At 44.6% G+C, this 26,994-nt stretch overlaps 1 protein-coding gene across 1 annotated transcript; it reads right to left on the bottom strand.

Annotated features, from left to right (window-relative positions):
- Positions 1-12,391: 12,391 nt before the first annotated feature.
- On the bottom strand, positions 12,392-26,630 carry TAGLN3 (transgelin 3). Its single transcript, XM_055568140.1, has 4 exons — positions 26,208-26,630; positions 24,832-25,006; positions 14,190-14,292; positions 12,392-12,679 (listed from the first exon to the last, which is right to left on the bottom strand). Exons 1-4 carry the CDS (start codon positions 26,385-26,387, stop codon positions 12,538-12,540), a joined length of 600 nt encoding a protein of 199 aa, XP_055424115.1. The 5' UTR covers positions 26,388-26,630; the 3' UTR covers positions 12,392-12,537.
- Positions 26,631-26,994: the final 364 nt, after the last annotated feature.

Raw genomic sequence — 26,994 nt, 5'->3', positions numbered from 1 at the left:
GGCAGAGTTCTGGCTTGCTGTAGGCACTGAATCAACTCAATGTTTGAAGAAGGAATGAATCTCCTGTACTAAAAAGTATTGATCTTGGAAATTATGCAAAGGTCACTGGAATACAAAGGAATCCTTTATTTTAAAACAATTCTAAAAATGAGATGAATCAGATTGAAAGGATAAGATTGGGGAAATGACAGATGACGAAAAATGAGAACAATTAGAATAAAAAGTATGAAAGAAAACAATGGAATCAAAAAAGCATGTGGCATAGGGCAGGGTGGAGGAAAAGGAGGAATAAAAACAAGAGAGGAAGAAAGCAAAGGTATGGGAGCAACTAACACATTTTAAATGTGTATTCCATGGCATAATTTGGCCTGGAGAACACCCTCTCTTTTCAGCAGAGCCATGGTCTACACTGCTTTCTTTAGGAATAACTTGTCTATCAATTTCATCTCTCATGCTGTCCAACGCTCCAAGTTTCTTTGGAGTTTAGCCCTTGGCATTTCAACTTCCTCATGGGCCATGTGCATGTTTCTGGAATCTGAAATACATACTGTCTAACTATTTGCTCATTATCCTAATCATTCACAATTAGAGACCCCAACAGCCTTGACTTAATTTACAAATGGGAAATGAAAAATCCCTCATTAAGTGTTCTGGTCATTTCTATCAAATAACAGATGCCCGGGAGCACAACTAAGATTCAAATGTAAACATCACTGATGTGGTTTAAAAAAAAAAAAGACCTACCCTCCCAAACCCTCCACCCCCAAGAGAGAAGTATTTCTCAACTGAATTAGACACTCCTAAAAAAATGGTTTGGCTCTCCAACATTTTTTACCTTGAGGGAATTTATACAGTGTTGAAGCAGGGTTTTTTCCCTTCAGATACAAACTGTAGGTTCAGATTTTGTTCCAGCCAGCACATACAATGTCTGTGTGGTTTCTGTAGCATTCAATACTAATTTTTTTTTTTATTAATCATTGCTGGTATCTCAATGTGATTAAACTGACCTACTTAATCACATTGATACCCTAAAACTTCAGGGTATCAGGTAGATAGGCATTTATTTGCCAGAATGTAGCCTGCTGGTCACATTGTCTCTGATCTCATTTAAAGAGTTCTATCCCCTTCCCAGGTGGCTCAGTGATAAAGAATCCACCTGCCAATGCGCAAGACGCAGAAGATGCGGGTTTGATCCCAGGATGGGGAAGATTCCCCTGGAGGGAGAAATAGCGACCCACTCTAGTATTCTTGCCTGGAAAATTCCATGGAAAAAGGAGCCTGGCTGGCTGCAGTCTATGGAGTTGCAAAGAGTCAGAGGTAACTGAACACACCCTGGAAAATTAAAATAATTCTGTAATACGGCTGTGAGTGTTCATCAGGACACAGGAGCCTCCAGTGGGATTTTATTCCCTTTCCCAGCAGGCTAAGTGCTTCTGACTTATTGGGATGATTACTGCCATCCTCTCACTTTCTCGTCAAGCATAAAGGGCATATGAACGGATGTCTCTGCTAAGTCATCACTCAGTGCATCAGTTTGCTGCAATGGACCGGAAAGGGTTTTATCTTAAAAAGACTTTTTGCACTTCTTTCACAAATTGTATGTCACTAGAAGTCCTTGACAGTGCCAACTGACACTGACCTACGGCTGCCAAACCTCCTTTCTCGAGATACAGTCTCTTCAGCCTCACTGATAAAAATGCCTTAGTTTCTTCACAAACCAGCAAAGAATGGAGTCCGTCCACGGGGCTGGCATCAGATTGGGAGAGCCGCTGCTCTCCACATCATCCAGAGCCACGAGGAAGGACCACTCAGGTAGGGGGCGCTGCTTCCCGACTCTCCCTAAGATAAACCCACATCAGCTGAGGGAGTCTGTTCCTTACAAAACCTTGAGGGTGGCATGGAGCCTGACACCTAGTAGGAGATCAGTAAATCTTGGCTAACATAGTAAGTACTAATTAATAACATCTACTAATTACTGTGAATTAATGAATACAACATTGCCAAAGACATAGTTTCTCTAAGCTTATTCCTTTTACCACAGAGGGGAGACTCGTTTTCTTCTCAAAATTAGATTTTGTACCCAAACAAAATGCTTCTGTTCACCTTACCCTAATCCTGGCCCTAATTAAAAGATTCCAAAGAAAAAAATTTACGTAATTTTACAGAGCTTTTCAGGAATAATTCTGATGAAGAACCATAGGTTAAAAAAAAAATCGTAGATTAAACTTTCATACATAAAACAAGCTACCTTTAGTGTTGTTACTTGTATACACAAGTGTGCTCCAAATTCAGGAAGGATTTAAGCACTTCTTTCAAGCAGAACTCAGAAAATCATATCTGTGCTTTCCTGAATTACAAACAGGTGAGCTCTTCACTGTGCATTTCTACCAGGGGAGATGAAATGTTAGTCAAATACGGGACCACATCTTCACTTGTGTTTCCCCCGAGCCTAGGAGTGTGTTTAGGATGGAGAAGGCAATATTGATGTAATTCATAAAACTTTGGAATCGTAACATTCAGGGTTCAAATTCTAGCCCCCTATTTACAACTATGTGACCCCCTATGACCTCTCTAATCCTCACTTTCCTAAAAAAAAGTTATGGCAATACTCCCCTTGCAGGTTCATTATACATGTTAGAGGAGATGAATTATGTCATCCAACATTTAGTAGGTGCTCAGTAAGTATCTTTCAAGTGGAATTCCCCCGGATCATTAATTTTCTCTTCAGTTGTTCTGAAGCAGGAGTTCTACTTTCGCAGTTTCTCATTTTGCAATTTGTGTGAGCCGTGCTCATCCCATCACAAGCGTGATACAATGTTCTCCCAGAGAATTATTGTTCCAAGAATGTTCCAAGGATGGCTCTTTAACTTTTCTAACAGAGGGCCATTTCAATATCTGTTTCATTAAATAAAGGTCAGTAGGGCAATATTCACCCTAAACCCATTTGAACCACAGTGAGTTGTACCCTTGCCCTTCAAAATGGCTTTACATTCTCAGCTCAGGGCCATGAAAGTTGACATATTCATTTTGAGAATATATTATAGACTCATTGCCACATCAGAACTTTAATTTTTCTGAATGACAGATCAATTAAACACATTTTGCTTTAATTTTCTTGCCTAAGACATCCAAGTTGAATTCTGGAAACAATTTCTGTTCTGGTGCCATATTATGGAATTTTTTTTTCCAGTTGACACTTCTGTTTTTTACCAACCATGTCTACTTCAGTGTCATTAACAAGCATGAACCGCTCATAGATTTAATGTGGTCTTTGGAAGAAATGAAAAATGATGGGATTTGGAGCAAGGACCCAGCAATCATAAAACTCCTTTGAAGCTGCTGAGAAAGAACAAGTTCCTTGTAGGCAGACAATGTGTTTCAGAATATTCACAAATAGGTTTTTAAAGTGCTAATGCTGATGAGAGTATAGAGAAATGGCCTCACTTATCTTTTACAGGTGAATGCAAACTGGTACTATAGGTATAATTTGACCATGTTAACCAAAAATGGGTATTCAGAGCATCTAGGAAATTATCCTAAGGAAATGATCATAAAGATACATCTATATAATTTTTTTTTTTTTTGGCGGGGGGTGGGGTGCTTCCCTTGTGGCTCAGCTGGTAAAGAATCTGCCTGCAATACGGGAGACCTGGGTTTGATTTCTGGGTTGGGAAGATCCCCTGGAGAAGGGAAAGGCTATCCACTCCAGTATTCTGGCCTGGAGAATTCCATGGGTGGTATAGTCCATGGGGTTGCAAAGAGCTGGACATGACTAAGCAACTTTCACTTTCACATAATTTTTCATACTGTCAATTTTAATGGTTAATTTGGAAACATTCTAAAATTAACAAAAAATGATCAATTAAGTGAAATATGGTACATTCATTTAATGGATTTTTGATGGGAAAGTATTTTGTCCTTTCCATGTAGAAGAGCTTTCTATGTAGGAAGTATTACTTCTTCCTATCTTGATGGAACACCCCTGTGAGTCACATCTTCTTGTTTCTTGAGACAATATCTGTCCTCTCCTTTCTATGAAGCTTTATTGGTGAACAGATTGCATCCAAGAGGAACTAGATTCATGCAAAAGGATAATGAAGATGGAAACATTCTAAAAATGGTTTAATTGCATATGTATTTTAATATTCTATGATGGTGTGCATTAAATTGTGGAGAGTGATTATCTTGGATAATGGGATTAAAAAGAGTTGTTCATGTTCCCTTAATGATTTGGATATTTTACAAACTTTTATCAAGGGAGGAAGAATACTTATTTTGAAATTTAAAAAAGGAAAAAGTATTGCTGTCCCCATGCATAAATACTGTGAAGCTAGAGTGATGGAAAATTAAGTTTGCTAAACATTAATTGAAATCTGTGTAATTAATAAAGCAGTGGCGAGATTATAAAATAACTATAAGCCAACATCTGAAATCACTGTGTGCGTCCAAGGAGGACTGCCTCAGAGACTCATCTACTATGGATTATGTCATTGTTACTGGCAATACAAGGCAATCTTAACTTCAGTTCAGTTCTGTTTAGTCATTCAGTCATGTCCCACTCTTTGTAACCCTATGGACTGTAGCATGCCAGGCTTCCTTGTCCATCCATCACCAACCTCCGGAGTTTACCCAAATTCATGTCCATGGCGTCGGTGATGCCATCCAACCATCTCATCCTCTGTCGTCCCCTTCTCCTCCCACCTTCATCTTTCCCAGCATCAGGGTCTTTTCCAATGAGTTGGTTCTTCACATCAGGTGGCCAAAGTATTGGAATTTCAGCTTCAGCATCAGTCCTTCCAATGAATATTCAGGACTAATTTCCTTTAGGATTGACTGGTTTGATCTCCTTGCAGTCCAAGGGACTCTCAAGAGTCTTCTCCAACACCACAATTCAGAAGCATCAGTACTTCGGGGCTCAGCTTTCTTTATAGTCCAACTCTCACATCCATACAGGACTACTGGAAAAACCATAGCTTTGACTAGACAGACTTTTGTTGGTAAAGTAATGTCTCTGTTTCTTGACTTACTCATATATTTTAGAAAGGATTAATGTTAGAAAATATTCAATTATCTTTCTTTTTTTTTTTTTTCTTGGGTGCACGTGATGGCAAAGAATTTATTTGATGTGGAAATTCCCATTTCTACAGTTTACAGTATGTCACATCACACAAAGAAAAACTGAGTACCAGAGGCCTAGGGCTCAGATGGCCCCCTAATCAGTGGTTTCAATGGCATAATAGTGTCCTTAAGGAGACACAGGGTTTGCATAATGACTGCCGCTGCTGTTGCTGCTGCTGCTAAGTCGCTTCAGTCGTGTCTGACTCTGTGTGACCCCATAGACAGAAGCCCACCAGGCTCCCCCGTCCCTGGGATTCTCCAGGCAAGAACACTGGAGTGGGTTGCCATTTCCTTCTCCAATGCATGAAAGCGAAAAGTGAAAGAGAAGTCGCTCAGTTGTGTCCGACTCTTAGTAACCCCATGGACTGCAGCCTATCAGGCTCCTCCGTCCATGGGATTCTCCAGGCAAGAGTACTGGAGTGGGGTGTCATTGCCTTCTCCATGCATAATGACTATTTAAGATTTATTCTGCCTAATCACTGCTGCTTGTAATTAGAAACAATCATAGCATTCTAAGCAGATCTATAACTTGAGAGAGGAGAAAGGTTGTTCTTTTTTTTTTTTTTTTAACCTTTTGTCAAATGAGGTCTTAGTTTCCTGACCAGGGATTGAACCCGTGACCTCAGCACTGGAAGCATGAAGGGAATACTAGGGAATTTCTGAAAAGGTTGCCCTTTTTTTAAAAAAAAAAAAAAGGACTTGACTATACTCTGGATCCAAGCAAACCATTAGATTATTTTGTAGAGCTGAAATGGGTAAAGAAACTATCAAGAATTGGCACCTACCAAAGTGGTTCTTAAACATTGCTTAGGTGCAGAAAGCCTGGTGGGCTACAGCCCATGGGGTTGAAAAGAGTTGGACATAACTGAAGTGTCTTTGGGCACTTTGGAAGGACACATGATTTCTTTGGAAGGCATGTAGTGGCCTTCAGCTTCTTCACCATCTGCACAGTATGAGAGTATTACTAAGCCCTGAAAGATCATGGCCTTGAATCTACATCATCTAAGAAGCTGGGCTGTTTAAATGGAGAAATTTAGCCTTCAAAATGTTCAGAGGAACTAGGTTTATAAAACAACTTGCAGGAATGATGTGCTCATTTCTGCCAATAACTCAGTAATTTGCATTTTAATCTCTGTGCTTTACAGTTACCATAGCAGTGAAAGATCCTCAGTCAACAGGATTATGTCAATTTCAATGACGGTGAAATCAACGGTTAAGCTAATTTGAGGTCATGGAAATTAAATTTACTGTCAGCAATAGTGCTGCAACCTATTGTGTAATTAAAGCTTTCTGTAAATGTTAACTAAATGGCAACCTGCCTGGAAACAAAAAACAAGACCTTATGAAAAGTGAGCTTTGTTTTTCCATTAACAGAAGACCCAGTTTTCGTCACAGTTCTTGGTGGAAGGGATGATATAAAGAGTAGAGAACTCTGGTCTATCTGGAGTCAGACGTTTTCTTAAGTCATCTTCCTGTTCTTTGACATATCAGAGAATCAGAAATGAGACCTGCGTTCACCATGCAGCCTGTACAACCTTCCTGATGACAGATCTACAGATGTCACTAGCTTTTAGCAAATCTTTTTGTTTCCGTGATCATGTGGAACCTTGATCTTGGTTCCTGGGTTGAGGCAGCAGATGTATGAAGCTGAAAGCTGGGTGTTGTGGTCCTCTCAGCGACCTGCAGCCATCACCATATAAAGTTTTGCACATCCCACATCAAGGTGAGCTCGAACTACACTGACCAAATTTGGCCTTTTAAAAACTAACTTGAAGGCACACACTTCTATAATTAAAGTAAATAACCAACACGGTCTCACTGTACAGCACAGGAAACTCTGTTCATTACTCTGTAAGAACTTAAATGGAAAAAGAATTTGAAAAAGAATAGTGCAAGGAGATCCAACCAGTCCATTCTGAAGGACATCAGCCCTGGGATTTCTTTGGAAGGAATGATGCTAAAGCTGAAACTCCAGTACTTTGGCCACCTCATGTGAAGAGTTGACTCATTGGAAAAGACCCTGATGCTGGGAGGGATTGGAGGCAAGAGGAGAAGGGGATGACAGAGGATGAGATGGCTGGATGGCATCACTGACTCGATGGATGTGAGTCTGAGTGAACTCCGGGAGTTGGTGATGGACAGGGAGGCCTGGCGTGCTGCGATTCATGGGGTCGCAAAGTGTTGGACACGACTGAGCGACTGAACTGAACCGAACCAAATCACTTTGCTATATGCCTGAAACTAACACATTGCTAATCAATTATACTCCAATATAAAATTTTTAAAAAGCAAAATAAAAAGTAACTTGAAAACAAACAAATTTTATGTTTTTCTTTATGATCTCAACCTCTAACCCTGCCTCCTAGAAGTCTAAAGCAGAATAAGACTCCCAGGCATGGGTACCACAGGGATTTCTCGAATCACCCTTTCTCAAATCCACCCAGAAAGGGTCTATCTGTAAATCTAAGCCTCTTTCTCATTGTTTCAACTCTTTTGGGTCCAGACAGGTTGGGACAAGTGGTAAAGAGGCTAATACATTCTCATAATGGCACAAAGTTGAAGTTCCTGAGTCCAGTCACCTCAAGCAAACATTCTATGACCATCCCAGGTCAGAGAACTCTTCCTTCAGAGGGTCCGAATGAACATGGCTGTGCTTCAGCCCGTAAACAAGCAACACATGACACAAGGAGCTGTTGGGTACATTGTTTGCTCAGCTAACTGCAAATTCAATTAAGAGCCATATCCATATTTCACTGTATCTCCTAGTTCATAAAACAGTTCCTTAACTGTATCAAGGATTCAATAAACTCTGGTTGACTGATTCAGTTCAGTTCAGTTCAGTCGCTCAGTCGTGTCCAACACTTTGCGACCCCATGAATTGCAGCACGCCAGGCCTCCCTGTCCATCACCAACTCCCGGAGTTCACTCAGACTCACATCCATCGAGTCAGTGATGCCATCCAGCCATCTCATCCTCTGTTGTCCCCTTCTGCTCCTGCCCCCAGTCCCTCCTAGCATCAGAGTCTTTTCCAATGAGTCAGCTCTTCGCATGATGTGGCCAAAGTACTGGAGTTCCAGCTTCAGCATCATTCCCTCCAAAGAAATCTCAGAGCTGATTACAGGATGATTTTCTAAGTCATGTTCTTACATTCAACACATAATGTGTTTTTTGCTAATTATCAGGGCAGTTTTTGAATAAATAAATAAATAGAAAAAACAGAATGAGACATTAGGACCTTAGTTAGTAATACCTTAGGAAGAATTAGTGAGAGAGATTTAGCAGAAAGGCCATAGAGTTGAAAGAAATGTGTGTTGCTCTGGGACTCTATGAAACTAGATTTAAATTCTCCACCAAACAGCTAATTTGCTAAATGATGTTAGAGAAATCATTTCATCTTTGGTTTCCAGTATTATTGTAAATAAAATGCAGGATTTGGAATAGATGATTTCTCTAGGACTTTAGAAGAGAAAATTACTAGGAATGGAATATGACTTCAAGTTTTAGTGAGGGCTAACTCTACAAGAGAGTGAGTCCCCACAGAACCCACCCAGCTTAAAAAAAAAAGAAGAGTTCTCTCAACAAAGAAAGTGGTTCATTCTAGTAGAGTTTTGAAATACATAGTTGGAGTTGGTTAGATATTATTTAGAATTTTTTACATCTATGGTTTCAAGTGAAATCAGTCCAATTATCTTTTCTTATCTTTATTGGACTTTGGAATCAGTGTTAAATAACCCTCATGATGTGAGTTGGAATCAATATGTTTGTCTTTTCCCAACAGTTTCCTAAATTTATCAATATCTGTTTCTTCCAAATAGAATACTGTCCTTAGCACAGTCTCACCCAGCCCTTCTCCCTGTACTTTTTCACTCAGATCACACATGAAGTACTGATATTGTATAGAATTTTAGTTTGGATTATTATAGTAAGTTTTCTCTCTTTATTTTTTAGTCCTTGATTATTTAAACAAGAATGAAAATTTCTAACTTATCTTTATTTCCTATATCAAGTAGTGTTTTCCTGGTAATATATTTTTCTTAGTGGAATATTCAATCCAATTTTATTTTCAAATATGGTTTTTGTTAATATTTTTGTGTCACTCTGAGATTTAAAAAAAATTAGCTATATAGAAAATTATGTGTTCAATGCTGTTGTTTTTTTCCCCCTTCAGCACCATAAAAATATTACTTTATGTATCCAGGGTACTACTGAGAAGTCTAATGTCCATCTGATTCTTTTTTCTTATATGTGATGAGCTTTTATTCTTTAAAAACTTTGAAGGGTTTCCTATTTCTTTTCAGTGGTCATATATTTCACTGAAATATTTCCCACTGAGGGCTCCTATCCTTTATTTTTTGGCATCTTATCAGTCTTTTAAAACTGAGTTCTTAGGTTTTTGTGGTTTTTTTTTTTTTTTTTTTGTAATTTTAAGAAATTCTCAAAATTATTTCTTCAAAATTTTCCTCCCTTACCTTGATTTTTTTCTTTTTCTTCTGAAATTTCAACTCTATGACTTTTTGCCCAAATCGATATTTCTTTTGTATTTCCATCTGTTGTCCCCATCCTTTTTTACAGGATCTTGTTTTAATATTCTAGTTTATTAATTTGTTATTTTTATCCATTCTACTATCAATCTTTATTTTATTTATTTTTTGGGCACACCACATGGCTTTCAGGATCTTAGTTCCCAGCCAGGAATCGAACCTGTGCCCCCCTGCAATGGAAGCATAGAGTCTTAACCACAAGACTGCCAGAGAATCCCCTGTTATTTTATTTTTTTATGTTTCATATCCCCATTTTGTTTTTTCTCCATAATGGATGGAATAGCTTCAAGCTTCCAATATTTGCTCTTACCATTTTTAGTATATTATTAGACTAATTATAAATGATTCTTCTCTCTGGCCCATGAAGCCCTCTTCATCCAGTACTCCAGTGTGTCTTTAGATGACAATACTTACATGTCTCAGTGGTCTTCCTGTTGCTGCCCATGAGCTCACATTTCCCTTAGATTATCTGCTACCTTGACTGCAAATGCAAAACGGAGAAGGGGAAGAAAATCTCAGGCCCTAGATTGGATTGCTTCTGGTGAGTTGGGAACAGACATCTGCTTGTTGTGGTTGTGTAGTTGCTAAATCTCTTTTGCGATCCCATGGACTGCACCCTGCCAGGCTTCCTAGGCAAGAATACTGGAGAGCATTGCCATTTCCTCCTCCAGGGGATCTTCCCCACCTAGGGACTGAACCCGCATCTCCTGCATCTCTCGCATTGCCAGGCAGATTCTTTGGACTCTCTCATACCTCAATCTTGGGCACTAGGGGTAAAATTGTCTCCTAGAGCCTCACATTTTTCAACACCGTCATCTCCAGGCTAAAACATCTGATGAGACTGAAGGGGTGGGAGCCTGATCGAGGAGGGGAGTCTTGTTAGGAGGAAAACAAGCCAGAGTGCTGGCATGTTCACTGTGTTGTCTGCTCCTCCCTCCAGCTGGCCTCTGTCAACCTGGACTGCGCTGCTTTCCTGCCTCTTAGAGTCCCTGGTGGAGCCAGGGCAACATAGAAAACAGAATTAGCATACTCTGAAAACTCTCCCCCACACCTAGCCCCCCACCCGCTATGGAGGTTATGTCCCGTGTCCTCTCTTCCCCCATCAATTCCAAATGGGAATCTAACCATCTTCCAATCTCTCACCAGGAATTTCCTCCCAGTTTTATATCATTTGGGGGATTCCATTAACCTCCCTCTCTTGCTTTTATGGCAAATCTGAGGTAAAGTTTGAGAAAAGAATTCAGCCACATGTTAATACAACATCTTTCCAGGAAGGCACAACTTACCAGTGGTTGTCAGAGGGTCACTAGGTCTCCTAGAGAGTACATTAGATCCTATATGTGACCCACAGGATAATTTCCTTTAGAAAGTGAAATTCACTCAGTCATGTCTGACTCTTTGCGACCCCATGGACTGTAACCTGTCAGCTCCTCTGTCTATGGAATTCTCTAGGCAAGAATACTGGAGTGGGTTGCCATTTCCTTCTCCAGAGGATCTTCCCAACCCAGGGATCGAACCTATGACTTTTATATCTCCTGCACTGGCAGGCAGATTTGTTACCAATAGCGCCACCTGGGAAGCCCTACATGAAGGAGTAGGGACCAGAATTCAGCCTCCTCCCCACCCCGCTTCAGTTCGGTTCAGTTCAGTTGCTCAGTTGTGTCCAACTCTTTGCAACCCCATGAATCGCTTCAGCCCCATGGGAATCCTGCAGAACTCTCTATGGAAGCCTAGAACTGCAAAAAACACAGTCTGATGAACCATCATCCAGCATCTAGAGTGTGGCACTGTTTACAGTTTCATTTATTTTACCTTTTCTTGTTAGTTAACAATTCATTATATGAGTAAAAGACTTCGTTTTTTTACTAAATGAATCACAGTGTTTTCCTTTTTCACCGGGAGGAAAGAGGAAGATGAATTGGTGGTTTCCGAGGTTTATTTGCCTTCTTAAGCTTTCATGGATGAGAAAAATATTTAAAACATCTCAGCTAGATCCAGTCTTGGGCAAAGTTCAAGAGTGTTCAGTAAACAAATGTTTACAGAGAGCAATGTAGATTGCTTATCACGTCTGGCTGATGAAGAAACTGTATAAATATCTGCATCAGACCCAGAATCTGGCCTGTGGGGAGGAAGATTATTGATAGAGAAGGGAAAACTGTTCTCTTTTTCAATCACTCATTCAGCTGATATAAACACCCTCCATACTTTCTGGGCATCTATATGTGAGTCCGTGAAGAACTGGGGCTTTGGATTGCTCATTTCTGCGTCGTCCCCCCCACCCCCTGGCCAGAGTCTGGCATAATAAACATAAGGTAGGTACTCAAAAAATATGTGAGGCGCAAAGACCTTGTTCTTGAGCTCTTGGCTTCAGGCTGTCAGCGTGGGCAAAACTATTCTGAAACTTTTTACTGCAACTGTCAAGATGACCAATATAACCTTGCAACCTGAAAGTTAACTTACATTTCTACAGTTTAATTCTATATTGCTAGCTTCTTGAATGAAATGATCAGCCCTGCCTGCAAAGTCCCTAGAGACAAAGAAGAAACTTTACATTTGAAGACACAAGACTAATTTGTTTATTAGGTGCGTTCTGTAAGTTGAGGAGGGGCATTTTTGGCAAATAAATAAATAAATAATCAGACAAACGAAGGCTTCTAGGGCAAAGGAGCTGAGGAAGAGGAAGCGGAGTCTTTGCATAGTTCTAAATGAACAGGAGCTGGCAGCAGTAGGCAACGTGGATTGGCAGCAGAAACGCAGCACTTGCAAAAACCAGGGGCAGGAGGCTTTGAGAAGGTCAGAAGGTGACTAACTACTTCTTTATCATAGAGACCATGATGCGGCACTTCCGTCCTCGCTACAGGTTGCGGGACGTGGCGTCTTACATTATCTGCCTGGGCATTCCATACCCGGTCATGCCTGCCTGGGAGGCTCCCTTGTTGCTGCCCATCTGTAGGCCTATTACGTTCTGTCCCTGGCGAAGCTGCTCCTCGGAAAATCCTCTCCGATTCTGCTGGGCTTTCCTGGGCAGAGGGAATGAGAGGGAACAATATCATTCCGTTTTTAAACCTTTCCCAAGATATGCAGTTAGACATGTTCTTTTGGGGGCCACTGATTAGAAGGACAACCTTATTCTGAACCACAGTCCTGCCAGGAACTATGATTCTACCCTGAGCTATGACCCTGCCCTGAGCTACGACCCTGCCCTGAGCTATGACCCTACCCTGAGCTATGACCCTGCCCTGAGCTATGACCCTGCCCTGAGCTATGACCCTACCCTGAGCTACGACCCTGCCCTGAGCTATGACCCTACCCTGAGCTATGACCCTGCCCTGAGCTATGACCCTACCCTGAGCTATGACCCTGCCCTGAGCTACGACCCTGCCCTGGGTTACAGCACCACCTGGGCCATGGCCCTACTCTGATACACGACCTCTCTACTCTTCAAGTGAATTTCCAGAATTTCCACAGCAAAGAACCAGTGCTGCTTCTCTGGAGATTTTACTCTCAGACAGCTTTCCTGTCTCTCCCCTCACCAGTTACCTCAAGCCCTTGTGAAAATTAAAATCAGCTCTTTTTTATTAAGCATTTCATTAATCCCACTCCACCCTTTTCTGTATGGGGCCAAGGATGAACGTCCCACCTTAGAGCTGAGGGATGTAGTGAGTTAAGGAGGTGAAATTTCTTACCCTAGACAGACGTCTGAGAGCTTTAATGAAGAGCCAGATAGTAAATAATGCTGGTTTTATGGGCCATATAGACCACAGTAGGTCACTAACAAAATGGGGGCTAAAACCAGGGTTTCACCTGGCAATATCTAGCTTTTCAGACCAGGTTCATTTACATTGCCACAAGCTGATACCTTTTTAAACTGTCAAGAAGAAGAGGGGATTAGAGGAATGAAGGGTCAATTTTCTGTACAACGTGCTCTTTTCATCTCCCACTGAGCTACTGGGTTAACTTTAAGCTCCCTTGCTACCTCTCTCTGCCCTAAACAAACAGCAAAACAAATTTCTTTAGGAAAAGGCCCTTTACTGACACAATGATATGATTTATTATCCACTTCAGGCCACCTCTGAGAATGACAGAGAATGCTATTAATGGATATGCTAGGAGGACAGGACTGTTCCAACAAATAAAACATATTTTACCTTCATTATGTGGGAAAATAAATAAATATGTGCATTCAGGGCAACTTGGCTCATAATAAAACCAAATTCGGACATGAAGGCACATGTGAGAAAAGCCATTCAGTTCTGCTCCGCCTCAGGAGAGACATAATATGGGCAGAGCTGCAGCGTTCAGGTATGTGAAAAGCAGGAAAAGCCCTGGTGGTATATTCACCTGAACTGGCAGCATCGGTCTAGCCTTGTTCCGGGAGATTCAGCTGTGGGGCTGTGTTTGCCTGTTTCTCGCCTGGACTTTGTGTCCAAACAGCCTCCGGGGAGCTCCAAGGCTTCAGATGCTCACTTTTGTTAAAATCATCCTCGGCTCGGGGAAGGGGAGAGCGTGTGACTAGAAAGTCCTTTTTACCTGTGAAACCAAGACGGTTCTCCCCGGTAACAGCCATCATCCTTGGTGACAGCAACGCTGCCCAGAGCCATCAGGGTCCTCTGCACGGCCGCCATGTCCTTTCCTGGAAGCCAATGGAGAGATTAAAGCCAAGTGTGTGTCAGGGCCAAGGAGTCGAGGAGCATGGGGCTGGACCTCTGGGAAGAAGTTCTCATAGGAAGCTGTAGTTGAGCACACTGGAGGGAGAGGGATACAAAATACACCTCAAAGTGGCCCAAAGACAACCATAGCCAAACTCTTCAGAAAGGAACAACAACAAAAAAACCTCCTGACTAATTATTCTTTATGTGGTGCATGCCAGAGATACCCAGGTTCTAATCCATTCCCAGTTGCACGCATAACACATTCCAATAACTGAGCAGCTCAGACAGAGGTGGGTCCCTGCCCTTAGCACAGGCCCCAGCCTCCGAGGGTTCTCCAAGCAGTGGTGAGGGGAGGTGCTGTGGGCAGGCTGGTGTGGGGGTCTGCACAGGAGATTTTCTTCCGGACTGAAAAGAGAAAAGGAAACTGCAAAGATATTGACTGGATGGATGAACTGCACCAAACCCCAGGAGGATTCTTCCTTTTACTTTATCTGGGCTAAAAGGGTCTAAAATCACCCATGTGCATCAAATTGAGTATTCACTTGGTTCTTTGGGCTGGAGGCCTGATAGATGAAGAAAAGCAAATCAACACAGAGAGCATCCAGTGTGACGTGGTGAGAGGCTCTTCATTTTGTGCTGCTTGAAAGGAGCTAAATGGAGATTATAAATAAATGGTTTGCATGAGAGAGAGAGAGAGAGGGAGGGAGAGAGGAGGAGAGACTGAGAGGGAGTGAGGGAGAGGTATGCCCCCTCACTCAGGGGAAAAGGGCACACTGTCACCGAAGGAGCCCTGACCCTTCACCCACGGAGCGGACAACTGGCCTACAAGGCAGTCTCCTCTTCCATCCTTTCTCCCCTCCCCGCTTCTAGCCAGCTGACATGGCCTGGACAAGGAAAAGGGAAGTTGCTACTGTGTGCTTAGCCCCACAGTTTAGAACCAGATCAAAGGCATACATACGGCACAAGTGTGAAGTGCAGAAGCTAAAGCCCCAGGCTGGGGGAGGTGCAGTGTTCAGCCTAGCAGGGGGCTGTGAAAGTTAAGGGCAGACATTAAAGTTCCTCTCCAGACTGAGTGAACCATCTGCAATCTCCCCAGGGCACGCTGCTGCAGCCTAGTCCCCAGAGAATACAGAATTGCAGGGGAAAGGCAGACAAAAAGTGAGAATGGAGCATAACTATAACAAAATAAACTATTAAGGCCTGTAGAGGAAGTCCAGTTCAGGATGTCCATTTATTCAAAGAGGAGGGAGAGACAGCAGATCCTCATCCCTCTCCCCGTCCCCCCTACACTGCCCACATTAACCACAGGACAATTTCCTGGATTGTGAGGCCCTGTGGGATGGATAATACATACAGGGATGAAACTTTCTCAGTGGAGAGCCCCACACCAGACACAAGGAACAGCTGGGCTGGTGGAGAAAGGAGGATCTGGGCAGCAGATGGAAGGAGGCGGGCCCAAGGGATACTGAGAAGTCAGAGAGAGGAAATGGAGGAGAGGTTATGAGAATGTTCCCTCTCTTCTGTAGATTTAAAGCATTTCTGTGACTGTCACTGTATCATAGGATACATTTTTTTGATAGAACTGTCATGATGATATTCTGAAAGATCACTGCGGGAGGAGATAGGGAGAGGGCTTGCTTTCAAGCAGTGAGCCATTAAAGAGAACCTCGAGAAACTGAAGCACATGGAAGCTTAGGAAGGGCTGGGTACATCACTCATCTCCACTCTCTACAGGAAGCACACTGGAAATCTGTGCCTGGTGGTTGGAAAGAGCACATCTGGCATGTCCAGGATCTGGGAAAATGTGGAGCCTGGCACCTGGCAAGCAGCCACAGATACTTCCCTGGTGCCAGGGGTGGGAAGCAAGTGCTGTTAAACCATAGACCCAGCCCCCATCCCATCACACAGGGCTAACACACACACACTGCATGAGCCCAGAGAGGAGGAGAGAACTAAGCTGGGGCAAGGGGAAGATATCCAGGAATGTAGACCTATAAATCCCACCCCACCCTCAAGCCAGAAGCGTCCAAAAGGAAGAAATTGTGTGATTGGGCAAAAGAAGCTGGGTAAATAGGCATTAGACAGGGAAAAACTGGAAAACCTTTTTTAAAAAAGAAAGGCCCGGAGACAAGAGATTTGTTATAAATGATAGGCTAAACACTTTATTGGTTTCCCTGGTAGCTGAGATGGTAAAGAATATGCCTGCAATGTGAGAGACCTGGGTTCGATCCCTGGGTCAGGAAGATCCCCTGGAGAAGGGATAGGCTACCCACTCCAGTATTTGTGGGCTTCCCTTGTGACTCAGCTGGTAAAGAATCCCCCTGCAATGTGGGAGACCTGGGTTTGATATCTGGGTCAGAAGATCCCCTCGAGGAGGAAATGGCAACCCACTCCAGTATTCTGGCCTGGAGAATCCCATGGACAGAGGACCCTGGCAGGCTACAGTCCATGGGGTCGCAGAGTTGAACATAACTGAGCGACTTTCACTTCAAAAACACTTCATTATATGTGATTGTGAGCTCCATTTCGTAGCTGTTGCTGCTAAGTCATTTCAGTCATGTCCAACTCTTTGTGACCCTACAGACTGTAGCCCACCAGGCTCTATGACCATGGGATTCTCCAGGCAAGAATACTGTAATGGATTGCCATGCCCTCCTCCTGGGGATCTTCCCAACCCAGGGACTGAACCCATGTCTCTTACATCTCCTGTATTGGCTGGCAGATTCTTTACCACTAGAGCCATCTGTGAAGCGGTGGCTCAGACGGTAAAGAATCTGCCTGCAATGCAGGAAATTGGGGTTCAATTCCTGGGTCAGGAAGATCCCCTGGAGATGTGCATGGCTACACACTCCAGTATTCTTGCCTAGAGAATTCCATGGACAGAGGAGCCTGACGGGCTACAGTCCGTGGAGTCACAAAGAGTCAGACACAACTCAGCAACTAACAGTTTCACTGACCCCCATGGACTTGATATGATTCCTCCCAACAGGTGGATGGAAAAATTAACTTAGGAAAGTTAATTAACTTGCCAGAGCTACCCAACAAGTAAATCAGGGCCAAGCTCTAACTCAGGTCTGTCTGAAGGCAAAGCCCACAAACAATCTAGGAGGCCACACTGCCATGTCCCAAAGGCATAAAATCCCCATAAAATCTGGGGCACAAATTTCAAATGACCTCAAATCTTTGTTTTGTTTGGAATAATTTCTCAATCCTAGTCAGATTAAAGCAAAAGAAAGCAGTTGAGGCCTAGAGATCCCCACCAGTTTGCAGATCAAGTTAAAATAATTATTGTCAAGATTAAGTAATATAAATGAACAGAAATATTCCTTCTGTAACCAGTTCATGTCTATTTTATTTTCTAAAAGGCACACTTTGGAAAGAATTCTACTATTTTGGGTGAACCGAATGGGAAGAGAGCCTCTGTTCCAGCCTCATTTCTCTTGCCAGTTCAGAAGCTCAGATCAAGTGCTATTGGGTAGAAGGGGGCTGCTTTTGGAGGTTGATTCCTGTCACTGAGAGTCAAACATTTAAATGTTTGAAGGAGCAGTGAGGTTGGGCAAGATCTGTGAAGTGAGCCAGTTATAAAGCCGCAAAAGCTAAACTGCTTGAATCACAACTGCACATCCATCTGCCTAGAACCCAGCCTGCTATAGAATATAGTTTCCCAAGCTTCTGGAATTATTTATCGGATGAGGTTAGGGGAACACTTTAAAAATATAAAAATTTCCTGACTTTCTTTAAAAAAAAAACAAAAAAAAACATGAAATTTGAGGTCATTCCCTGGAGGGACTGATCTGGTAGTCCTGGGTGGGGCCTGAGAGTTTGTATTTTTAATAATCTTTTCATATGATTCATGCCATCAGACAAGTTTAAGAAACATGGGTTTCACCTGGTGACTCCTAACTAGACTGATTATCAGAATTACCTGAGGATCTTAAAAATTCACATCCTGGGACAATCTCCTGTGATGATTCTGATGCAGCCAGATGGACATGCAAGCATTGCCCCCAATACTATATTTTTTTAATTTTTAAAAACGTCCCAATGTCTGACATGTGGTAGGTACTAAATTAAAGTTGCTAAGCAATAACTGCTTCCTTCAGAGCTACTCTCCACAAAGTCAGCAGTAACATCCATAGTTAAATCCACATTGGGGAGGCTGCTCAGAACCTCAGAAGCTTGGAATTGCTTTGCTTCCTGAAAACTACCCCTAGTTACTTTGACAAGACAGCTTGAAACTGCTGTTCAAGGCCATTTCTCCAAGAAAAAGAGGGTGAAAGAGGAAGAAGGGGGAGGAGGAGAATGGTTCTAAAGTACCAACTAGGTGCTGGGACTTTTCTAGACGCCGGGAGTGTATGAATGAGACTGAGTCCAGGTGGCATTGGCGGTTTAGTCGCTCAGTCGTGTCCAACTCTTGCGACCCCATGGACTGCAGCCCTCCAGGCTCCTCTGTCCATGGGATTTTCCCAGGCAAGAATACTGGAGTAGGTTGCCATTTCCTTCTTCCGGGGACCTTCCTGACCCTGGGACTGAACCTGAGTCTCCTGCATTGCAGGGAGATTCTTTCCCAACTGAGCCACCAGGGAAGCTCAGAGTCCAGGTGGTGATCTGAGACCACTGGCCACAGAAGGAAAGTGATACACAAAAGAGAGGGGCCGAGTTTACAGTAACAGCTCAGGATTTTAATCAGGCTCCTGAAGCCTTCCAGCCCCCTATCATAGGGGAAACTAATATTAGACTTGCAATTATAAAAAGAGATGGTGGCAAAGTAGCTTTCCTTGTCAGAAACTCTTAAAGCAACTTACTTGACAGCACTCTGTTCCCTGTTTACTGCTTTATCACAGCGCAGTGTCTCCCCAGTATGGTCTTACAATCCAGCGATTAAAGGATCATGTCCAGGGGGATGGGCCAAGGGTTCTATATTATAAGGAACCCCAGAGCCCATAGAGTTTGAAGGCGTTTACCAAAAAGATACCTGAACAAGAATTCTGTTCCCTTCATTTTAAAAATTATTTTCATTCTCTTATGCATGTCTTTGGGTAGAAAAAAATAACAAAAAGTTAAAGAGAAAGAAGCAAGGCCAGAGGAGTCATCTGGGCAGGTATAGTCAGGTTGGATACTCTGCTTTCAATACTAAAACTCAGTCTTACATTCAAAGCTCTTGCTTTGGAATTACTTTTATTTTACATTATTCTTGACTCCGCCTTGTTGCTCTTAGAATATTGGTGTTTTTTTTTTGTTTTTAAATCTTTCTGGGACTTATAGAGAAAGCAGTCAGTGGATGAAAAAAACATTTCTTATTTTCCTGAGTAATAACTTAGGCATAACCCTCAATTCTCCACTCAAGGTAGAAAACTATTGCTTTAGATCAGGGGGAAATGTCAGAGGGTAGGTTGAGCTGCTCTGTGGGCTTTATAAATTTATGCTGCTTGCCTTCCTGAGAAATTCTGTGGGGCAGTGGTTCTCAGAGTGGAGTTCCCAGACCAGCAGAAGCAGTATCACCTGTGAATGGGTAAGAAATGCAAACCCCTAGGCCCCAGCCCAGACTTAATACCTCCAAAACTCTGGGGCTGGGGTCCAGTAATCTGGGTGTCACAGCCTGACAGGAGGTTCTGGTGCACACTGCAGCTGAAGGACCACTGCTGAAGGAAGAGCCCGCCACACACCAGAGTGAGCAGTGCCTGGAGGAAATGCAGTAACGGCTGCTCTGAGAGAAAAGGAGGCTTCAAGCAGCAGGCATTTCTGTAATGTCTCAAGTCACTATGGGTACTGTACAATGTCCCTGAACAGCTCTCAGACTGGGTGAAAAGTCTCGTCTTTTCTTGCTATTGAGGAATGACACATACAGTGAGACCTCCAAGAGAACATATATGGCTCCATATTTGGCATATATTCCAGGCACTCCACCCCCAGTATAAACCTCTCCAACACTCAGTCATCAGGGAGGGGAACACGAAGACGGCATAAAACCATGTGTCCCAGACCCTCATCAGTAGGGTTATGGGGAAGAGCGATCAGATTTGATTGATCTTTGAGTCTTGTCTACTCTGACATTCTAGAATTCTAGGTGTCTAATGCTCATTTGGAGAAGGCAATGGCACCCCACTCCAGTACTCTTGCCTGGAAAATCCCATGGACGGAGGAGCCTGGTGGGCTGCCGTCTGTGGGGTCACACGGAGTCGGACACGACTGAAGTGACTTAGCGGCAGCAATGCTCATTTTGCCTGGTTATGCATGGGAACCAAAAAGGGTATTTATTGATGGATTGACAGCAGAGGAGAAAAAACCAACGTTTATTAGGTGTCTCTTAGCCAGGCATCACACTAGGCATTTTATACATTTAATCCTTGCAAGAATCCTACAAGGGAAGAGCTGATTACAGAAGGGAACTGAGCCTCTGAGAAACTAAGCAGTCTAACCAAGGTCTGCAGCATGACGCTAAAACTCACGCTCTTTCCATAGTACCAAGACCCCTCGGTTTGGAATAGGCAAAGCAATATATATCATGGGGAAAAACATGAAGGGTAATGACCATAGAGGTGGAAAAAAGTCAATAAAGAGACCCAAAAGATGGCCCCTCGTTTTGGAGAATGGCCAGAGGTGAAGCCACTGGAGATGACAGAGAGAGAAAAGGTCATCCAGGCAATCCTACTGGCCGCTGTGTGAGGCCCTTAATGAAGTCCATTCATTCCAGACAGAACATGCGCCCTTCCAGCCTTGCTCCTGCTGCCCTCACTTTCTATTAGTCTTTTTAAAGAGACAATGATAATAGTAACTTGAAAATTGCTATCATATTTTATGGTCTACTCTTCCACAGTAGAAGCACTGCGCTAAGCACTTTTAACGCATTGTCTCATTGACATCTCACATCAACCCTGTGAAATAGACACTATTATTCCCATTTTACAAGTGAGAAAATAGAAGCTTAGAAAAGCTCATTGGTAAGTGGTGGAGCAGAGGTTTGAACCTGGTGGTCTAATTTCTGACTTAGGGGCCTGCACTCTCCTACCCTCCAGGGTGACATTTCTTTGCACGCTTTGTGACCAGCACACTCACTTGCTCTCATGCATTATCTCTTACACACACAGACACCCCTCCTTTTCCGGCTCCTCCTTTTCTCTTCTTCCCCCTTTCCCTCCACAGAAGAGATGCTGAAAACTAACCTCCATTGCTCTTCAGAGTCACAACTGAGATGGCCCCACCCGTCCTTTCCAGGGACCTGGGGTGAATCCCAAACCTGCCAGGCATCCACCTTCTCCCATCCATGAGAAAGACCTCTCCTTCCATGGCTCTAAGCCGCCCTCACTGCTCCTCTATCACTGAAAGGAACAGGTCACCCAGCTTCCTTCAAGGGGAACTCCAGTAACCTTATCTGTATCTCTGTAGTTGGGTTGTTTTTTAGACCATTCAGCCCTGGGTTCCTTCTTAAGGCCTTGAACCTTTTATTCTGGTTGCCCCCAAATCCATTCCAAACATTTCACCTTGTATCTAAAAGGGGTTTCAAGATAGAGGATACCTCTGGGGCGTCTGCCTGTCTAAACAACTGAAGCTAAAAGAGAAGGCATTTGGCAAGCTTTGGGCTCCTGCAGCTTTATTCATCTGCGACATAAGAGCAGCACAGAGTCACTGGGCAGCCATGGGCAAGCAGACGCCTTACTTAGGAAGATGCCAAGCAGGGGAGACAAGGCACTAAGAGCTGTCGAGTATAAAGTGCCTGCAGACAAGGAAGAGAAGTACCCAGGCAAGGAGGGCTGGCCCCTTGCAGCCACAGCTACCATGACCACAATGCGTGGAATCAGGAGTGAATGTGAGTAATGTGAAATTTGATGACAGCATTAAAACCACAGGTCAGGTGCAGAAGAGCAAGAAGAATGTGAAACTAAGCTAAGGGGATGGCCGGTCCAATAGCTGAGCACACAAACATGGACACCCTCTCACACACATAGGCACATCGACACCTGCCAGCCTGCCCAGCGGCATCCCTTAGACTCCAGCTCACTCATCCCCAGACTCGCAGGGGACCAGCAGCTCTGGCAGAAGGATCCAGCCTCACGCTTGTTGGTGCTGTTGTCCATGGGTTTCATTCCTGGACTCACCCAGGGCCACATCGCTCCCCCATCTCTGCTCAAAGTAACTCACTTTCCTGCCTCTGGCTCCATTGTATGGTAACCAGCCCAAGCTGCAGACAGGGCTCCTGGGGGATGTCAAGTATCCCTTCTAGCACACAGAATGAATCTCTCAACCACAGTCCTGAGTTGTCCCTCCATGGAGGGGCCCACCAGGCCCTGGAGCCTCTAGACACTCTGAATGATCTGTTCTATGCCAGCTCTCCTGACTACAGCATCTCAGCCACAGCACCCTAGCAGTAATCAGTTGCCTTCCTTATTTCATTTACAGCCCCATCTTTCTTTGCCCTGGGAGCCCACCTGTCCACCTCAGAGTGTCTGCTTTTCCCCTTTTCTCTAGGAGTATCACCCTGCCTTGGAGCCCACCCTTCCACCACCCCATCTCAGGCTCCTGCTGTCACACTGATGCCCCTCAACTTCCCTCTTCCCTGAGAGCTAGCTGATGCCTGGGGTTGGGGCAGGTAGTACAATATACATAAGTAATTGTGGGTGAGCTCTAGTTTCATCATCACCTACTCATCAGGGAACCCTTGCCCCCGTCCTCCTCCCCCTCACTGCTAGCACCTCCTGTGCCTAAAGTTCACCTGTGTGGTCTTTGGAAAAGAGGAAAGACAAGCAAAGCCTCCTCAGCACAGAAAAGCACCCTTGGGCTCCCCACCTCCCCCAGCCCTCCCAGTTTCTTCCTTATCCTATATACTTCCTGTATTCGGTGGGATGGGGGGACTCACTGGGACCCCTTCCATTCACATAAACCTGCCAGCACAGGGGCTCTCACCTTCCGTCCCACACAGCCCTGAATCATACTCCCTCTCCTCCTCATCTCCTCACTCATGGTTATGACTCAACAGCACACTCGTGGTGTAGGGGAAGGAAATAGCATGCTGGCCAAAGCATGGCATGCAGACGAGTGAAGGCCCTACTCTTTGACATCACAGAGCCTGGGTTTGAGTCCTGGCTCTGCTAATTACTAGCCAGTCATACGACAACACCCCCTCTCCTGGAATTGTTAGGAAAATTGATTGGTATTATGCAGAAAGGCAGTAGTACCGTGCCTAGTGTTGAGAAAAATATTGATAAGCAATAGGCATTATTAGCAAGGAAAAATCAGCATAGTTTTGACCTATAAAGCAGGGATTAAAGCTGAACAATGACATTCTGTGGGGATTTGGAGGCTAGTGTCCATGAGGTTCAATGGCCTGGCCTGAAGGTCTGAATATCTGAGCTTCTAAATAATATCAAAACATGACTGATAAACTGATTGGCCTCTTAGGATTTTTAAGTACTCATCTGTGAAGGAAACAGGAAATGCCAGTTCTCTGCACGACATGGAGACAGGGTGTGTGTGGGGGGGTGAGGATTAAGGAGGCAATTGCTTCTTTATAAGGTGTTTAGTAGAATGGTCCTCTGCTAGAAATATGGTTCAACCATCATCTGAATACCCCTTCGTATATCATTGTCTCCTGATCCCAGGAAAGTCTGTCCATTCTCATTGTCAGTAGAGCCACTTGGGCCACTGCCCTGAGTATCCTCTTGATTGAACCACCGATGACAGCTGGTGACAATGAGTATGAGAGTGAAGCGTCAACCTGGTAGCCCTGCTCACACAAGTCCCTCCCTGTCCTCACCGCGGCAGGCCTGGTGTGGAAAAACATGCTTGGATGGAAGTGTACATTTGGGCTCCAGGGGACTCTGAGCCCTGTGACCGTGGGTCCCAAATTCTCTGGTGGTATCTCCATCCACATCACTTTCCCTAATGGTGGTGGATTGATAAATATGTCTAGAAACTTGATTTCCTTTTTATGCCTTGTTAGATTTCTTAATTTACAACTATAAAAGAAAAAATCATTTGTCACTGTCTCTAAGCAAATACAGATCTGCAAGGCATAGTCATCAACCTCCCAAGTAATCATTTAATAAAAGGCTGGGGTACTATTATTTCTCAGATTGAATGACAAAATTGTGCCAGGCAGCTTTGTCTATAACCCTGGCTGCTGGTGAGTCAGAAGCATACTTGCCGACCCCCATCCCCTCCAGGAGCTATCATTTGTAGAGAAAATTATGTTGTGGGAGGAGTAAGAGAAAGGAGAGGCATCCATGCAACCTTGTTAGCTTCTTCTCCACAGAGGCTTCTGTTTATGCCTTTAGTTTGTGGGGTCCCTGCTGTGTCCCGAGGTGTGTGTTCCTTAGAGGAGGAACACTTGCAATAGAACATCACAAAGTAGGAGGCAAACAGCGCGCCTGGGTGACAGCTGATAATCCCCTCACACACTCAAATCACATGCGCACACACGCATGGAAGCACACGGAAGAACACTGTGGGCAGGTTTCACAAAGAGAAAAGCAAAAGGGTCGGGGGAGGGGAGAATGAGCCAAAGGCATGAGAAAGCTGTTTACCTTCCCAGAGATCCACGGTCTGAAAAATGTCGGTGGTCCTGACACCATAGATCTCCGCAGCTTTTAGGAACTGGGAGATCTGCTCCATCTGCTTAAAAGCCATCTTGGACTCTGAGATCTTGGGAATGGGCTCTTGTCCTGGTGGGTATAAACTGTTTATCAGCTTGCACAAGACCTGAAGAGGGAAAGGGTGGGGGTGGGGGGACAGAATCAGTGTTTCCCTTTGTATTTACTAGTCCCTAAATGCAAAGTGAAATCCTGGCCCCCACAGGGCACAGACTACAGGTTTGGGCCTGGGCCAATCTGGCACCCCAGAAAGGCATGGGCTCTGAGCTGGGTGGCCAGGCTCCCACACTGAATCCCAAAAACCCATCCTCTGGCTGCTCCTGACTGTGATGAGGCCAGTAGCTTGGGAATCCTCTTCCCTCCTAACTCCTCCCTTCGTTTTTCTGGGTGAGGGAGAGAATGCTTAGAGAGGGAATGTGTGCAGTGATGCAGTCACGATTTCAAGCTTTCAATGGAGGGATGAGTTAGTGGCTTCCAGAAAGGTAGAATGATACAGTATTATTTCTTCCATCAAAAGGCAGATCAGAATCAGGCTTCAATAATGCATCGGGTAAGGGCTAATGATATGTAAAGGAACCAAACCGGGTGGCTCCCCCCAGATACGTATAACCAAAGCGCTGGGCATAACCCAACAGAAGCCTGGGACAGCAGTTATGTAACAGTAAATCACAGCCTGTGGGAAAAGACCGGCTTGTTGGCATCAGCAGAGCCTGTGGTCCCCATCCACCCAAATATACAGCAGCATCTCCTTAGAAAAGCAGTTATCAAATAAGGATTCCCTTCAGTTTCATGAGAACCCATCCATTCAACAGACAGGCACTGAGCATCCCCAAGGCAGATAGCTCCAGGAAGAATGGGAAGGTGGTGAGTCCTATTCCTCCACCCCTTCCTTTGTTTTACTATATAACCAACCTATTACTCCTGGGGGAAGGAATCCAACCCCCTCGCCCCTCATCTCCCTTCCAGGAGCTGATGCACCAAGAAGGCTGCAAAGATCTCAAGGAAATACTTATCTCTACGTAGTCTCGCTGTAAAGAGCAAAAGGGCTTCCAATCTGCCAGCAACTCAGAAGCAAGCTGTGATGTCTGGGATGGGCGGAGGGTCCTCTAATCTAGCGAGGGAATTCTAGCAGGGAGCCCAGATCGTCCATCCCCGAAGAGATAAAGGCATCCCATCTTCCTCCCCACGAGACAAGAGCTTGGCAGCCACAGCTCCTTCGGCAGCCAGCCTCACGTAAAAAGAGGAGACCCTGGAGGGCTTCTCTGCCCACCGCTCGCCCCTCATCCACTAGGATCGCTGCCGGTCCTTACCGTTCCGTCCATCAACCATTTCTGAAAATGGGCCCTGCCCGGGGGCGGGTGCTCTATGTCCTCGGCACACTGAAGGATGATCCAGTCCACCAGCTTGTTCTCCAGGTCCGCGTCGTACTTCTGCTCGATCTTCTCCTGCACCTCTCGGCTTAAGCCGTAGCTCGGACCCCTGTTAGCCATCTCTGGAAGAGAAGAGAGGACACGCGAGGCATCCACACAATAGAGCACCCGCCCGGCTCTCTGCACCCGGGGCTGGGATGTGGCTGGGCCGCCTGGCCCGGCAGCAGCAAAGCGGGCAGACAGCCGGGCGTGGTTTAAATCAAGGAGCCAATGAAGTCACTGGGGTTTCACCTACAAACGGGAGAGAAAAGCGCAGCCACGCGCCAGTGACTCTTATAATAAAGCCCCTGTCTGTCCGGGGGGGTAGGGGCTGAGGGGTGGGGGACTGGATGCCACCTCTCAGTCCCGCCTATCAGTAAGACAAAACGACGCACCAGGACTCACAATCAAGCCTGAAGCCCCGGGGCAGCAAGGGGGCTGGGTGGTAGTCGTTTCTTCCTTCCTCCCAGAGGCACTTTTGCAAAGGCAGGAACCCTGAGATGGGAGAGAGCAGGTAAATAACAGGCAGGGAGGAAGGCCCCCTTGACGGTGCGCTGCTGATGCTACAAGCGCCTGGGAGAAGGGTACACTGATTCGATTTTCTCATGGCTGAGGAGGGTCAAACCAGGGCCGTTGCTAAGAGCCTTCCAAAAAGCCAGCCCTCTCGGGTGTCAGTCAAGCCCGCCCG

The sequence above is a fragment of the Bubalus kerabau genome, chromosome 2 (assembly GCF_029407905.1).
Source record: "Bubalus kerabau isolate K-KA32 ecotype Philippines breed swamp buffalo chromosome 2, PCC_UOA_SB_1v2, whole genome shotgun sequence".
Lineage (NCBI taxonomy): Eukaryota > Metazoa > Chordata > Mammalia > Artiodactyla > Bovidae > Bubalus > Bubalus kerabau.
The sequence above is the reverse complement of the archived record's forward strand: the minus strand, read 5'-3'. Positions and strand labels throughout refer to the sequence as shown.